The sequence below is a fragment of the Lutjanus erythropterus genome, chromosome 9 (assembly GCF_056507025.1).
Source record: "Lutjanus erythropterus isolate fLutEry1 chromosome 9, fLutEry1.hap2, whole genome shotgun sequence".
Lineage (NCBI taxonomy): Eukaryota > Metazoa > Chordata > Actinopteri > Lutjaniformes > Lutjanidae > Lutjanus > Lutjanus erythropterus.
Window position 1 is genome coordinate 18,709,187 of NC_139325.1, and position 15,560 is coordinate 18,724,746.

The 15,560-nt window shown below is 39.0% G+C and overlaps 2 protein-coding genes across 3 annotated transcripts; both read left to right on the forward strand.

The window, feature by feature from the left end:
* The first annotated feature begins 156 nt into the window (after positions 1-156).
* On the forward strand, positions 157-4,793 carry LOC146321270 (trophoblast glycoprotein-like). The gene is made up of 2 exons (XM_084726337.1): positions 157-455; positions 2,463-4,793. Exons 1-2 carry the CDS (start codon positions 193-195, stop codon positions 3,430-3,432), a joined length of 1,233 nt encoding a protein of 410 aa, XP_084582463.1. The 5' UTR covers positions 157-192; the 3' UTR covers positions 3,433-4,793.
* A 1,560-nt stretch (positions 4,794-6,353) lies between these two features.
* On the forward strand, positions 6,354-14,570 carry kdf1a (keratinocyte differentiation factor 1a). Of its 2 annotated transcripts, XM_084726341.1 has the most exons (5): positions 6,354-6,699; positions 7,214-7,260; positions 8,484-9,538; positions 11,455-11,529; positions 13,837-14,570. In XM_084726341.1, the coding sequence occupies exons 3-5, from the start codon at positions 8,503-8,505 to the stop codon at positions 13,929-13,931; spliced, it is 1,206 nt and encodes a 401-aa protein (XP_084582467.1). In that variant the 5' UTR covers positions 6,354-6,699; positions 7,214-7,260; positions 8,484-8,502; the 3' UTR covers positions 13,932-14,570. The 2 variants fall into 2 exon arrangements, with proteins under 2 accessions (XP_084582467.1, XP_084582466.1); XM_084726340.1 differs by lacking the exon at positions 7,214-7,260 and having other exon boundaries at positions 6,355-6,699.
* The last annotated feature ends 990 nt before the right edge of the window (positions 14,571-15,560 follow it).

Below are 15,560 nucleotides of genomic sequence, written 5' to 3' on the forward strand. Positions count from 1 at the left end.
AAGGGATTCTTTATTCTCTGAGTGGAGCAGACTCAGAGGGGCTGATGCTGGACTGCTCTTTTTCTCCTCTGCAGCATTTGTATTTAGATTTTGACTTGTGGGATTAAGTTTTTTTTCCTGCTGTAATTAATTTATGTAATTTAACTTTTTTTTTTTTATATATATTTCTGTTTAATTAACTATACTTTAGAGATGTGTGTTTTTGCACTCCAAGTGTTTCTAGTTCTTCTTCTTTGTGCACCATACCGGTGCTTGGAGGAGTGTCCTTCTGGCTGTGAGTGTTTTGCTGTCACTCGGACAGTGAAATGTGTTTCCAAGGATCTGTTCACAGTACCACAAAGTATTCCAGGATATGCAAGGACTGTCATTATCACAGGGAATAATATTCACCAGATTGGACCCGATTCATTTGCAGAGCTGGAGAATGTCACCAACATCATTTTAAGCAATAATAGGTGAGAATGTCACTGTTAATGTTTTTCTTTCATTCATGTATATTAACTTTTTTGATGATACACATCAATAATAAAATACATTTCTCTGAACATGGTTTTCATGATGCATGTGGTTTTATCAAAGCATTAAAATATACTAAACACAAATATAAACATTTTTGCTTCAGTTTTTCATTAGTTGAAATAAAAAAATCTAAAATGTCTTCAGTGCAGACAAAAGGTTTATTTCTCTAAAGTTTTGTTAAAAAATTCTGTGTTAGCACTTATCTTTTGCCAGGACACTCGTACACCTGACAGATGTGGTATATAGAGATGCTGATGAAACAGCATAATTATTGCAAAGGTGTACCTTGGGCTGGTCTCAAAAAAGGCTACTCTAAAATGTGCAGTTTTATCTTGAAATGAATGAAATGATATCACACATTTCTGCAGGTCCTTTAAAAATCTAGAGTCTAAAATCCAATTAAATATATTTTAGGGCTTAAAATGTCCTAAATACAATTTTGACAGGTCTTAAAATTCAATTGGGTTGTGAAACTAATGTTACTTTCATAATGCTGCATAAACTTCAGTCTTTATATTGATATTGGTTAGGTGATTTGGATTTGCAGATTTAATTAATTGAGCTGAATTAATATTGAACATGACAGACCATTCATAATTGTCTTAAAAATTCATAAAAGTAACTTGTTGAATGCTGCAGACGTGCTGTATTAGGCACTGAACTATGGCTATTTCACATAAAGCTACAGATACCAATTTTTTCCCAGGAGGGCAAAGTCATGACCTGCCCTTTTCTACCTCTGATTGACTTACCCTGTTATTCTTACCCTAACCAGTCACTCCTGATTCATAAACCTAACCAGCCCAACAAACAAAGGCAACAAGTACTAACCAATCAGAGGCAGAGTAGGGGGGTCATGGCTTTGTCCTCCTGGGACAAAAAAAAGGTATCTGTAGCCCCATGTCAAACAGCCATAATTGAGTGCCTAATAAATGTCTTCTTCAAGATAAAACTGCACATTTTAGGGTGTTGCTTTATTGTGACATTTTGACATAAGGCTACATAGACCTTTTTTTTTTTCCCAGAAGGGCACAGTCATCACCCGCTCTACTCTGCCTCTGATCGATTAATGCTCATTGCTTTTGTTGGTCGGGTTGGTCAGGTTTAGGCATTAAGAGTGATTGGTTAGGGTTAGGGTAGGAATATCAGGGTAAACCAATCAGAGGCAGACTCGGCCATGATTTTGCCCACCTTGGAAAAACATTGCTATCTCTAACCCTATGTCAAACAGCTGCAGTTTAATGCCTAATAAATGTTTTTTTAACATAAAACTGTACATTTGGGAGTGGCCTTTTATTGTGACATTTGACATAGGGCCACAGATATATTTTTTCCCAGGACGATGAATTCATGACCCATGCAAGAAGTCTTTGCTTTCATTGGTTGGGGTGGTTAGGTTTAGGCGTGGGCAGTTAAGGTAAAAATATCAGGGTAAGCCAATCAGAGCAGAGCTTAGCAGGTCATGATTTGGCCCTCCTGGGAAAAAAAGCATATGTAGCCCTATGTTAAATGTCACACTTAGAAATGTAGAGAGGTTACAGATGCCATTTTTTCCAGGAGGGCAAAGCCATGATAGTTTACCCTAATAAATGTAAATTTCCAGATAAAACTGCACATTTTAGAGTGTCCTTTTATTGTGACTAGTGCAAAGTACACCTGTGCAATAATACTGCTGTTTAATTAGTGTCTCTCCACACCTGTCAGGTGGATGGATTATCTTGGCAAAGGAGAAGTCTTCACCAACATGGATTTTAACAAATTTGTGAACCAAATTGGAGAGAAATGACCTTTTTGTGAGCACAAAAGTCTTAGATTTTTTAATTCAACTCATGAAGAATGGGAGCAAAAACAAGTGTTCTATTTATATTTTTGAGTTTTATCCAAGCATGAAAATAATATTAAATATCTAAGAACAGATGTTACAGTGTTAGTCATCTCCACAGGATTACAGAGATGGCATCCCACAGCTTCTCAGCCCTCCTCAACCTGCGCTTCTTGGACCTCAGTGGGAACTGCCTCACGCTCATCCATCCAGAAGCTCTTAGCATACCTGGCAGTCCCCTTCAGGAGCTCAACCTGAGCCAATCACTGTACAACGTCTCTGCCCTGACAGACCTCACAACAGCTCTGCGCTGGGGTGGCCTCAGAGGGCTCCTCCGTCTTGACCTTTCTGGGAACCAGCTGGCCCTGCTGCCCCCAGGCATGTTCTCCCACCTACCCAACCTGCAGCAGCTTTTCCTCACTAACAACTCTCTGGTGACGGTCTACAGTGGAACCTTCTCTGGAATGAATCATCTGCAGCTGCTGGACCTGACACGCAATGCCTTCAGCACATTCAGAGCTGAAGCTCTGCAGGAGCTGGACAAGCTCGGGAACATCCGGATCCTTCTTGGCAACAACCCTTACAGCTGCTCCTGTGAGATCCGAAGCTTTGTGTCCTGGCTGAATGAATCCAGAGCTCAGGTGGATGTGGATGCTGTGAGGTGTTCCTCACCGAGAAGTGACAGCCGGCTGCAGGGGCTGGGTGTCCAGGCCATCGGATGTGTCGTTCCTGTCCAACCAGACGCGGCCGACCTCACACTACAGACGTCCTACGTATTCCTGGGGCTGGTGCTGGGCTTTGTGGGCATGGTGTTTCTCTTTGTGCTCTACCTGAATCGCAAAGGAATGAAGAAGTGGATCATGGAGATGAGAGATGCATGTCGAGACGTCATGGAGGGGTATCACTACAGATATGAGATTGACTCAGACCCTCGGCTGGGGCACATCTCTGCAGTTAACAGTGGCAGCAGGGCACAGGGGCATTTAGGATTAACTTTGTCCCAGCAGTTGCCCAATGACACCTGTATCATCCAGGTTCCTGCAGACACACACATCAAGAAGCTGACAACCTCTCCACCTGTGAACCGATAATGTTTTCATGAAGCTAGAGTTATTTAACAAAATATCAGGAAGATGTGGATGTGAATAGTATATTCCAGTAGATCTACAACTATGAGCTAGCTGTACATAATGCAGTTATGATTTAACAAAACTCACCTTAAAAGTGCCTTTTCCATTTCCGAGGCATTGTACCTGTAAATTTAGGGCTGGGCAATATAGACAAAATCAAATATCAAAACACTTTTGACTTAATACTTCAATGTTGATATTTAGCAATATTGCAGCAATATCATAGGGATGATTATGGAAAATTTAGAAAATTACATCACTGTCTTGTAATTCAGCCTTTAAAAGCAGGAAAAGCTATCACTTCTGCCATATCATGTTTAAACAATATCCAAAATCAAATGATATCTTAAAAGTACCAGCAACAAAGCATCAGGCTACAGGTCATTTTCAAGGCAGCTTGCCACGTGAAGCCAGAAACTGACATCTGACCCTTGTCACTGTGTGTCAGGCGGGACGTGTGTCAAATTAAAGTTGAGCTGGCCTCAACTTTTTTCAGTGCTCGGCGACAATGTAATGTTTGGCCGATTTGTAGCTGTGTCTCCAGTAATGTGAACATACAGTTTCATATCACAGTATCGATATAATACCAATATATTGCCCAGCCCTACATAAATTGACCTTAATATTGTGTATTTATCAGAACTTTTATAAAAATATAATACATAGGCTACATTAAAAACATAGAAAGCCCACATCTCAGCTGTGGTTTCTTTGCTTTTTCATATTAGTATTAGACTTTAAATAACAAACTGGAGATGACTGCCAGAGAAATAAATGACATAAATGGTAGATCAGTGGCATGGAAAATGTATGTTGACATAAGGAATTGTAATCCATAGACACCCAGTGATCTTTAGAAGAGCATGTATGCCTCAGTAAAATAAAAAAAAAAACTTTAAATTTTAAATAAACGTGTCCTTGTTGTGCTGGAATTCATAATGTGATCTGTATTATAACGCTCAAAGGAATAGATATTTTCTCATTCACTTTGGCTCAACGGTTAAATGAGAATTATTCTTTCAAAAACAGCAAGTTCATATCACTTAACAATTAGTGTGATGTTCATAACAGATTTGAATTTCTCTTTATTTAAGCAAGTTGTAAGTGTTTTGGCAGGTGTGTGCAAAAGACTTAATACATTTGGCTATAATTTGCAGAACAACCACCTGTCTGTGGCTCGCTGATCAGAACTGATGAGTTGATTCTCCATGAAACTGTCGAAGTCTAAAGTCAAAATCTAAACATTCTTTCATCGTTTGAGCCATCACATGCAAAATGATCCATTCAATTATCAAAATCTGTCATATATACATGATATTCTATAAATAGTCATAGATATTTATAGAATATCATGTATATATGACATAATATTTATGTGCTGAGAGTAATGAACTAAAAATTACACCTAGTTGATCACACCATGCCACGTTGTTTTGCGGCACATTTTCTGTTTAGTGTATATGACTTAACATTAAAGACCAAAGGTGAATTTTCTGTTTGCAGTACATGTAACACATTGTGATAAATACATAAATTCACTCTATACATACACATGTGCCTATCCTTTTTCTGTGTACTGTACACAGTATTGACTTTTGTGTGGTCATTTTACCTACAGTTGAATCTCAGCAAAGAACAAAATAAGAGTACGGCTCGCACGATGACAAAACAGTTTTGTAGTTTGGTAAAACCGACCAATTTACTGACATAATAACTTGTTTTGAAGCATTAATGAATTAATGAATTTTGACTGGAAAAGAATCAAAGTGACTGAGAAAAACTGCAAAGCTACTGAATGATATAAATCTTATATTTACATTTGTTAAAAATGAAATAAAAACTTTGATGTATTTAATTTTCTTGTGCTCTTGTTTTATTCTGACACAGTTAAACCACAGGACAACATGCTACACACACTCATTTTTCTCCAGGTGTGGTGATCTACTATTTCAATTCAAAGAGTGTGTGATTAAGTGTTTCTGTAGAGGAAAAATAGGGCAGAATGAAAGATACTGTTTGGAAAAGACCTGCTGGCTCTGCACCTGTGTGCTGTCAGACCTACCTTGTGTTTGTAGCATGTGTGGAAAAGTTATTATAGTTTTGTATTTTTTATTAGCTTTGTTTTATAGGTTTTGTTTTCAGTTCAGTTTCGTTTTAGGTAGTTTCCAAAGTGGAGTTGCTTACTGTATTATTTTAAAATGTGTAGTCCTGTTTAGTTTTTATTTTATTTCAGTGTTAGTTTTAGTTTTTTATTATAACATGTGGTGGGTATTTGTCACGGGCAGGATTTAAGAAGAAACACCAAACAACAATTGTGACAACAATTGACTCACAGTCATGTAGACATCCCAGTTTCAATAGACATATGCACCAGTGCCTCCTCATATTTGTGGTGTTGTCAGATTTGACCACACTGACAAAGACTAAAACTCAAGACACCTGTACATTTTTAGTGTACGGTTTTGTTTTGTTTTTTGTTTTTGTACACAACATTGTTTCACTTTTATTATTATTATTATTATTATTATTATTATTATTATTATTATATATTTCCATAACTCTTGCTTATAGTTCTATTTAATTGAACTAAAATGTATTTCACACCTAGATTTGTTAACTAATTTATAATAATCTTTATGTATCTGTACATATGAAAAAGGGCACTTGTAAGAATGTAAAATGCAGAATTTCAGCATCATTTCTGTTGCATCAGATGGTTCCAGATGATGGAAAGATGAAAGGTTTTATTTTATATTTAGGGACATTTTTTCTTTTCGTCCTTCCTTGTGCTATTACATTTATTTCTCAGTTTTTATTCCCTGCTGCCCTTTTTCTCCTCTTTCCTTCCTCTGTGCTTTTACATCCGCCTCGCGTGACGTAACGGCTCACCTGTGGGTGGGTGCAGGATCTGGGATTAGCTGTAGCCGCAGGTAATAGCCAAGCATTGGGAGACGGTCGACTAGACAAGAAGAGTTTTTCAAAAAAGGAGACGACACGAATGAGTCGGGCTTTGTTGTTCGGTCGAAGCGCCCGACTGTTGGTTTGCAAAGTCCGTTTTTTAGTGGAGGTGAAGTCACCTGGAAGAAATCTGTGGGCGGAGGAAATCCAACTCTTTTCTCTCTGAGTTTGAAACGCCACCAGTAGTTTTTCTCTCCGAGACTTCCGCGGTTTGCTCGCCGAACAAGTTATCTGGGATAAAAGACAGCCACAAGTGTTTCCTCTTATGCGGTGAGTGAATGTTTTGTTAGTAAAATGAAAAACGGTTAAATGTTGAATGGGGTTTGGTGCGAGCTGTTTTCCTGCACTCTGTACTGTAGGCCAAACAAGCTTTTAAGGGCGCGACAAATGAGCCAAGTTACTATCAGGGCAGCAATCAATGCACTCAGTTTTATTTACATTCTCAGAGTTTCAGGGGAGGCCACTTACTGGAAGACAAGTGTTTACTGCAGAAGGCTCTTTTAATGTGCCACTTAAGGCTGCACAAATATTATCAGTATGGTCAGGTGCAAAATCCTAATCGTAGAAGCTGCAGTTTTTTTGATAGAGGTAAAATGTATGACAAAACAGCTTTATAATGAAGTCCTGTAGTGCTGCAGACATGTCCTGGACTCCAAATGTTGTTGTCCAGATGTAAGAAAACATGTATGTTTGATACAGACCCCAACAACTGTTACATCATCATAGTTTTAATAGTTTTTTTTCAAAATGGAAATTGTGATGCAAAAATGATCATTCCCACTAGAGCCCAACCGATACTGGAGTTTTGGGGCTGATGCTGATAGGATATTGGTGAGTAAAAAATTCTAGTACTTTATACAGAGTATGATTAATATACTGAATATAGAATATATAAATAGACACACTTTTTGCAGTGATCACTCAAAAGTGATGAAAGTTATGACAAAGATGTAATTGAGGCAGGATATTTTACTGCTTAACGATCATTTTTATTGTCCAGAATGACATCAGGGCACTGAAACAGTTAACTTTTGAATAGAGCAAAATATATGTAGGCCTATATTTTAAATTTGAATTATGAGGAAGGATCAAATACACTCAAAATGCTGCCTATAAAGCTAGTAAATAAATACAATATTCATTTTGTTCTGTTTTAAAAAGAAAGAGTTAATTTTCAAACGGGCATATCAGACAACATATATACTGAAAACGATATAGACTGATATAGCAGTGAAAGGCCAGTATTGGTCTGATATATCTGTTGGGCTTAACAACATCTTTTGTTCTCCAGATGTAAGAAAACATGGTTGTATTGCAAAAATGAACATTTCCACTGTTGTGAATCATAACGCAAACACAATATCTGTCAAAATAATCACAATACTATTTTTGCCACATAGGGCTCACAGACTCGCAGTAAGCACCTAGATGAGACAAATCTTGAAATTCATTATGGCACAGCTTTCACTGCATTTATTCTTCACCAGAGGATCAGCAAAGAATTTCACCCAAAATAAGAAAAACTCAGAAACAAATAATCTGCATCAGATTTTTCCATGTCATTCTTTTTGGTCTGACAGCAGCAGCAGGGCCAGTCATATAAATGCAAATTCCTCTTCCCTGGGTCCCTCCCTGTGCCTTTGATCCATGCTTGCAAATAGCAACACAGTGGGGACACCTTTCATTGATGGACACAGACTGGTTGCTGGTTGTACAAAGGAGTTTCATAATTATGCAAGTAAATTCTGTCAGCTGTGAATAGATGTTTTCCTTTTGTTGGACACAATTAATCTAATAGAGTTGTGGTTCTGTCTGTGAGATCTGTGTAAACTGTTTTGCAGAAAGGGTGTGAAAAATGTCTGAAACCAATGAAAAAGTGTTAACACATTTGCAAGAGAAGACTTCTATTGTGCTAAGAAGATGATGAGGTGTATCAGCTGGACCCCTGTTTCATTACGTGTGTCTTATCAGTTGATACAAACTGTTATGTGTGGCAACAAAGGGGCAGGTGTATACACCCGGTTATTTCTAAACATATTCCTCTCCCTCTCCAGGTCCCAGGCATTTTGAGCCATGCCTGGCCACAGCACAGGGGCTCCTCAGGCGCCCCGCCACCACAAACACCACAGCTCCAGCTCCAGACCGGATAAGTACAGACCGAATCGGACGATATCCAGGGAGAGCACGGACTCCTACAAGGATCCTCATGGGGAGCATCTGCATGAGCACCACACTACTGACCACTCTCGATACTCAGACAACAAGTACAGTCGCAGCAGGGGCCACCCACGAAATGGCACGGGCCGGGGCTCGGAGACGATAGGATTTATTCCCGGGTCTGCAGACAGCACGCCGGCCAGCAGACACGCCTGTGGCTCGTGCGCCTCTATGGGCTGGAGCAGCTGTAAGGCTCTTATCTGCTGTGTACTGACCTGTGGGTTTTATGGCAGCAGAGAGCCCTGCCTGCCAGTTAATGAGAGCTCCACAGACCATCCCCCCAAAGCAGGCGGTGAGCCTCACCCTCCTAACGGCATGGCAGTGACCAATCCCACCTGTGGCATCCCGCTGGAGCCCAGCAAGTCCACCAATAGGTCTAAGTTGCCCACGAGTGACAGCTTCCGCTACCCAGATGTCCGCATCGCAGGTCAGACAGTCAAGTATCCTGTTAGTGCCCCTATACGGACCCGTACACCTGGCAAAGGTGAAACTCAGCGTCCTATCAGCAACACCAGCCTGTTATCCCGTGAGGACTATGACTTAGACGACCTGAGTGACACGGGCACAGACATTGACTCTCTTATCACCAAGAAGCTGCTGGAGCTGTATGCCCTGCACCAGATCGACCAGCTGGCCAAGTGCACCTCCGACTCCTCCTTCTCCCGCAAGACCAACGAAATCAGTGAGCTCATCTACAGCATTGCCCAGGACTACAACCTGGAGGAGCAGGAGGCTGAGTGCAAGCTGGTGCACGGCGTCATCCGCATCAGCACGAGGAAGGGCAAGAGGAACAAGAGCCATCAGTCAGGACAGCGTCCCAACGGGAGGAGTGATGGGACGCTCCCCGACAGCGGCAACGAGACCATGACCAACACTTTCATGAGCAGTGACTGTAAGACCATCTCACAACATTTATTATAACAATAAACATTAATAATTACTAGCGCTGCAACAATTATTCAATCAGTAGTCAGCTCTCAAATTAATTACCAATTTTTTTGATAACTGATTAATCATTTTGAGTCCATTTTTGAGGAAAAAAAAATGTCAAAATTCTCTGATTTCTGTTCTCAAATGTGAATATTTTATGTTGAGATGTTATGATACTATTTTTATCTCCCCAGGACTGAGCCTGATAGCTAAACTTTGCGTAGTCGCTGATACTGAGCACTGATCTGATACCGGTGTGTTAAAAAATGTATATCATTATATTGCAACAGCTGTATACTACTAACCCAGTATGGATGTGATGATTGCAACCATTGTTGTATGGAAAACTGAATATCTTGGGGTTGTGGACAAAACAAGATATTTGAGGACATCATCCTGGGCTTTGGGGAAACAGTGATCAATATTTTTCACCATTTTCTGACGTTTCATAAACCAAACAACCAATCAATTATTCGAGAACATGACCAACAGATTAAAACAACAATATGTACCATTTCCACTGTAAAATGTCTAAAAATGCTAGACATATTATATGTTTTGTTGAGTTTTGTACTGATATTATCCCAAATGTTTCCAACAATTTTCAAATGCAGAGAAATGCATAATTAATTCAAGGCGTGTTTCCTGCTTGCTTTCTAGTTGCTGTAACATCTGTGAAAAACATGGGATACATTAGAGAGTGAGGAAAGACGCCTGCAAACATAACTAAATTTAATGAGTAACACTCTGTCATGATAGATTTTCATACTCTATGGTGGCTATTTAACAATTAAGACTACAGCTTTCAGGACTCCATGCCACTTCAGGACGTTACCAAACAACGTCTTTTCTTATTGTTTTGATGTGAGAGAGGCAAACTTTGCGTATTGCGTGTTTAACAGCAACAATTACTAGAGCTGCAACAATCAGTCAATCGATAGGTTGTCAAATATGAAATTATTCTACAACTATTTTGATAACCAATAATAATATAATAATTGTTTCAAGTAATTTTTTAAAGAAAACGTCCAAATTCTCTGATTTTAGCTTCTCAAATATGAATAATTTTAGGTTTCTTCAGTCCTTTATGATATTTAACTGATTATATTTCAGTTGTGGGCAAAGCAAGACATTGCAGGATGTCACCTTGGGCTTTGGGAAACAGTAATCAATATTTTTTTGCTATTTTCTACCATTTCATGGACCAAACAACTAGTCGATCAGTTGATAAAATGATCAGCACATTTAGGGCTGCAACTAACAATTATTTTCATGATCAATTAATCCATTGATCATTTTCTTGAGTAATCAAGTAGTTGTTTGGTCCATAAAGTATAAGAAAATGTTGAAAAATGTTTTTTTTTCTTTAAAAAATGACTCAAAACAAATAATCAATTATCAGGATCATTGCTGGTTAATGTAAATTAATTAATTTAACTAATCAAAAAATTGTTGCAGCTCTAAATAAGACATTTGAGGATGATAATGAATGGATAATGAAAATAATAATTAGTTGCACCCTTAATTACAGCTGTAAAAATATTTGTAAGAGTGCACACGACAACTCTTTTCACCAACACCTGGCTGCAACATACCAAATATGACAATCATCTGGCCGCGTCTTCCCTAAATGACTCATCATCGTGTCTGTTGGAACACTGCTTTTGTTTGGCTCGTAGCTTTAAGCCCTGATACGCCAGGCATTTATTCTCTATGCAGTGACCTATTAATAATTCGTTCATCCAAGGCAAGTTGATACAGGCACCCGCTGTCTTCTAAAACATATTGCACAATAGCAGAGATGACCAGATTAATGTCTGTTGAAGCTCCTTGTCTGCTTGCTTTGCGCTAACTTTGTCTTTTTGTCCTCTGCCACAGTTCCAGAGGTGAAAGTGTCGGAGCAGACGCCATCTGACGAGCTGGCGAGGAAAATGAGACACTACAGCGGGAGAAGTGAGTACATGTGGAGAATTTTCCATAACGCAGACACACATACTGTTTCCCTCCTCCACTGATGTAAATGCACGGATGAGGAATTAAAGGGATAGTTCAGATTATTTGAAGCAAGGGTGTATGAGGTGCTTATTGATAGTCAGTTTATTACCTACAGTTGATGTTGGTCAGCACGCCCCCAGTTAGGAGGAGCAGAGAGGAACACCAGCATGAAAGCAAAGCAATGTACTGATGTGGGCAGGTTCAGAGACGAAATGTATTTTAGCCACTTAAAGCTACTGCAAGGAGTTTTTAACTGAAAACGAAATAGAGTTTATCACAGATGTAAATTGATGAAACTATCAAAGAGATGATCTATTTCTACATAATCATTCTTAATGGCTGCCACTGGGTCAGATTCTCCTTGAAATCAGATGAAATGAGCCTGTGTTCACATTTTTACACCAGTTAAAAATTAGCAGATTTTATTTCTGATGTTATGATGTTGAAAGTTCCTTGTAGTTGCTAAAAAAATCAATCAATAAAAGAATTAATATTAGTTTCTGTGTCACCAGCATCTCCCATCTTCTGAAAATTATTGATTTCGCCTATAGAGTTTGGTTGGTTTGAAGAAAGCGATATTTGGCTTATACAGTGGCTGTTGCCTGCCAGAAAGGGCTGTCTGGTGCCCAAGAAAAGTGGTGAAAATATTCCAAATATAGCCTACATTTAAATTTCTTTTTTCTTTTTTCTTTTCTTTTTTTTTTTGGCAGGCCTTTTTAAAGTGTTTAAAATACACTTTGCTGCTGACCGTGTCCACAACAGTACATTGTTTAGCTTCCGTACTGGTACTCTATGCTTCTCCAAACTTGGGGCGTGCTGACCAACATCTGTTGTGGGTAATACACTATCCATAAGTACCTCATACCAACCCCACATCAAATAATATGAGCTATCCCTTTAAGAGTTGAATAAGATCAACAAAATCAATCAGCACCATAATGTAAGAGTGTGTGATTAGTGGTTAGAAATATTGCACCTTTTAATATTAATTATATTCATTGTGCTGATGGAGCTACAGTCTTTATTCGTCCAGGTCATTGAGGTATAATTACCACCCCGGTGAATCAGTGTGTGAGGCTCACTCTTCAGCAATCCATTGTGCATTCTGCAGCTGCAGGCATTTTCTCACCTCCTCTCTACTTTCCAGTAACATACCTCTCTTTACACAGTCAAAGCTGTGCATTCCTGTCCCTTTTCTCTGCTTATTACAATCCCTCACTCATTAGTTGCCTCCTCCCCTCATCTGCCACCTTACACCCACCTATCAATCTGCCTCATTCTCCCCTCCAGCTCAGCGGTCATACTACACCACCTGCCCAAGCAGCAGATCAAGTCACATTAAATATACGCCACATAATGTCCTGGGTTTTATTACGTAATTTTAGCGAACAACTTGGATTACAGATGGATTACTGCGCAGCAGCCTCTGTTGTTCTGTGAAGAAGCTATTAGAAGGACAGGGTGTCCTGTTACATGTCTTTGAATGAGGGTACACCACATTGTGTTTCCACAACTTTCACATAACGGCCTGGGAATATGTCAGCGTCCCAGGTTAAACTTTACTGACTAATAGCTCACATTTTGTGCATGAAATATTGCATCTAATGTATTGGCTTTTTCTTTTACTGCAATGCTTTTTTGTTTGTTTTCAGTACCTTAAAGGGTTAGTTTTTATTATTTGTGTATTAACTACAGTAGATTGTGGTTTGCATGCCCCAACTTTGGAGAACCAGAGAGGAGTATCAGCATAAACATTAAGCATTGAACTGCTGTGGCCAGGACAGCACCAGAACGCATTTTAAAAATGGTCCACCTAAAAAATCTAGATCAGTTTAAGTGTACGCTATATTTAGAATATTTGACATTGACCTACTGACATTTTGCTGTCAGACAGCCTTTTCTAACAGGAAACCGCCATTATACAAGCCAAATATCTCTCTCAAAAATAACCAAACATTCTAGGTGAAATCAGTCATTTTAACCTGACCACTACCTACCACTCAGGTGGTAGGTAGTGGTCGAATAAACTGGACTTTGGGATTAAGTGTACTCAGATCTGAGCACGGGACTCAGATGTTTTGTTTCTGAGCCCTTTCACAGCAGTGCACTGCTTTGCTTCCGTGCTGGCGCTCCTCTCTGCTTCTTCAAACTGTGGGTTTGTTCAATTCTACTGTAGTTAATACGTGGACTATCAATAAATACCTCATGCAACCCTATTTCAAATAAACTGAAATATCCCTTTAAATATATCTCTGTCTTTCACAGCGTACTCCTCCAACACCAACACAGCCTATTCAGCCTACTCAGCCTACCATCATGATACTGAAACAGACTCTTCAGGCGCTCCTCTGCTTCTCTGAAGAGTGACAGAAACAAAAGGACCTGCTGACAAAGTGATGTAGCCAACCATATGGACAATGTTATATTGTTCTGCTATCTTTATTTGTTGTTGTTGCTGTTACTGACTGGAGCACCTTTTATCCTGGGCGGTTGTACTTCTCCTTTTAGTGGCCTGGCTAGTGTTTGCTATTGGAGTGTCATTTAAATTCATGGATCTTTATCTTTGCAATGAAAGACCCACCGAGGAAACTTTTTTTTTTCCACACAGATGAAAAACAAAGCAAGTTTTTCTGTATTAGAATGCAGTGTTGAACATTGTTTCTAGAAAGAGAAACATGACTACACTCCATACAATGTTAGCAGTCAGGCCAGAGGACAGAGACTGATGGTGGAACGTAACCGTCCTCATTCTTGTCTGTGTGATTGTTTATGCAAGCCGTTGTGCATGCACTGTATAGATTTGTTGACTCCTGCCATTTAGACTCTTTAAATGCATGTTTTGACCCGAAAACCGCATTGTTAAGCCATATTTTGATGTACATATTATGATAAAGTCAATGTTACTTTCTGGGTTGTTAAACCGTTTGTGGCATTTGGCCACACTTTTGTATTCACAGGTAAGTCCTGTTTTTAACAAAATAAAAATCTCCATGCTTGTTTATGTGTTTACATGTGTATTCAGTAAGGAAATATCTATTATTTCTCATTTTAGTTTACAGAAAATGTGACATACTTCTCTGTGCTTGCAGGGATTTGTGTCAATCCAAAATAATATATTCACGTAGTTTGAATATAAGCAGCCCCGACAAATTATGTGCTCTCATAAATCAACAAGACTTTCCTTCGTATGGCTGCCTGTCTCTTTAGCCTACTTTTCCTCTTCATTTCTTGGATTATTGTTGTCAAGCTCATCTCCCTGAGGTCACTGTGTTGTTGCAGGCAGGCTTTTTCCGCCCTCAGTGAAAGAAGAAACTTGTTTGGCTGGTTCTGACAAAAAGGAAATAAAATCCCGGGGTTTGTCTTTGTCATTTATTGCAAAGGGAAGAAGCAGTGCACAAAATGAGTCTGATTTCAGGAGTGAATCCTGAAGTCCTACTTTGGGCCACACAACTTGAACTATATTCATCGATAATATATATTTAAAATATACATTAAATATATCAGCCTTATAATAGTCTGCATTTTAGGTGACAGTTATGTTACTTCAGCTGGCAACTAAAAATATGTTTTTTTTAAAAAGAAGTATATTCAATGGGCACTAAAGACGCATAACAAATTTGTTGTAGCAATTGGTCTTCCTACATATTTACAATGCTAATTGTAGGTTTATGTGTTTTATCTCCTTTTCAGCCTTGAAAATGTCAAAAATGTATTGTCAGCACCTTGAAATGGCCCAGAATAAAGCAGATAGCTGCACCAGTATCAAGATAACGCTTCTAAAACATTAATTAAACAATGTGGTGTTACTGAAACATAACAAAAATCAGTTTAAAGATTTTCTGCTCAAACAATCTGCTCAACAAAGCCCAGTAAACTACATAAATATAGCAATTTATCTGAATTTTGTGGTGTCAAATGTTGGGCTTTTTGACTTGCTTTTCTGTTGCAGCAGTTGCCCTGTGTAACCCCGTTTCCTCTGGCTCTCTGCC

Bases quoted from the DNA above. Each gene is read 5' to 3' on its own strand.
- kdf1a (XM_084726341.1), top strand. From the start codon at position 8,503: ATGCCTGGCCACAGCACAGGGGCTCCTCAGGCGCCCCGCCACCACAAA. The intron at 9,539-11,454 runs GTAAGACCATCT...CCTCTGCCACAG, and splicing joins CACTTTCATGAGCAGTGACT to TTCCAGAGGTGAAAGTGTCG. The intron at 11,530-13,836 runs GTGAGTACATGT...TGTCTTTCACAG, and splicing joins GAGACACTACAGCGGGAGAA to CGTACTCCTCCAACACCAAC.
- LOC146321270 (XM_084726337.1), top strand. From the start codon at position 193: ATGTGTGTTTTTGCACTCCAAGTGTTTCTAGTTCTTCTTCTTTGTGCA. The intron at 456-2,462 runs GTGAGAATGTCA...TCATCTCCACAG, and splicing joins ATCATTTTAAGCAATAATAG to GATTACAGAGATGGCATCCC.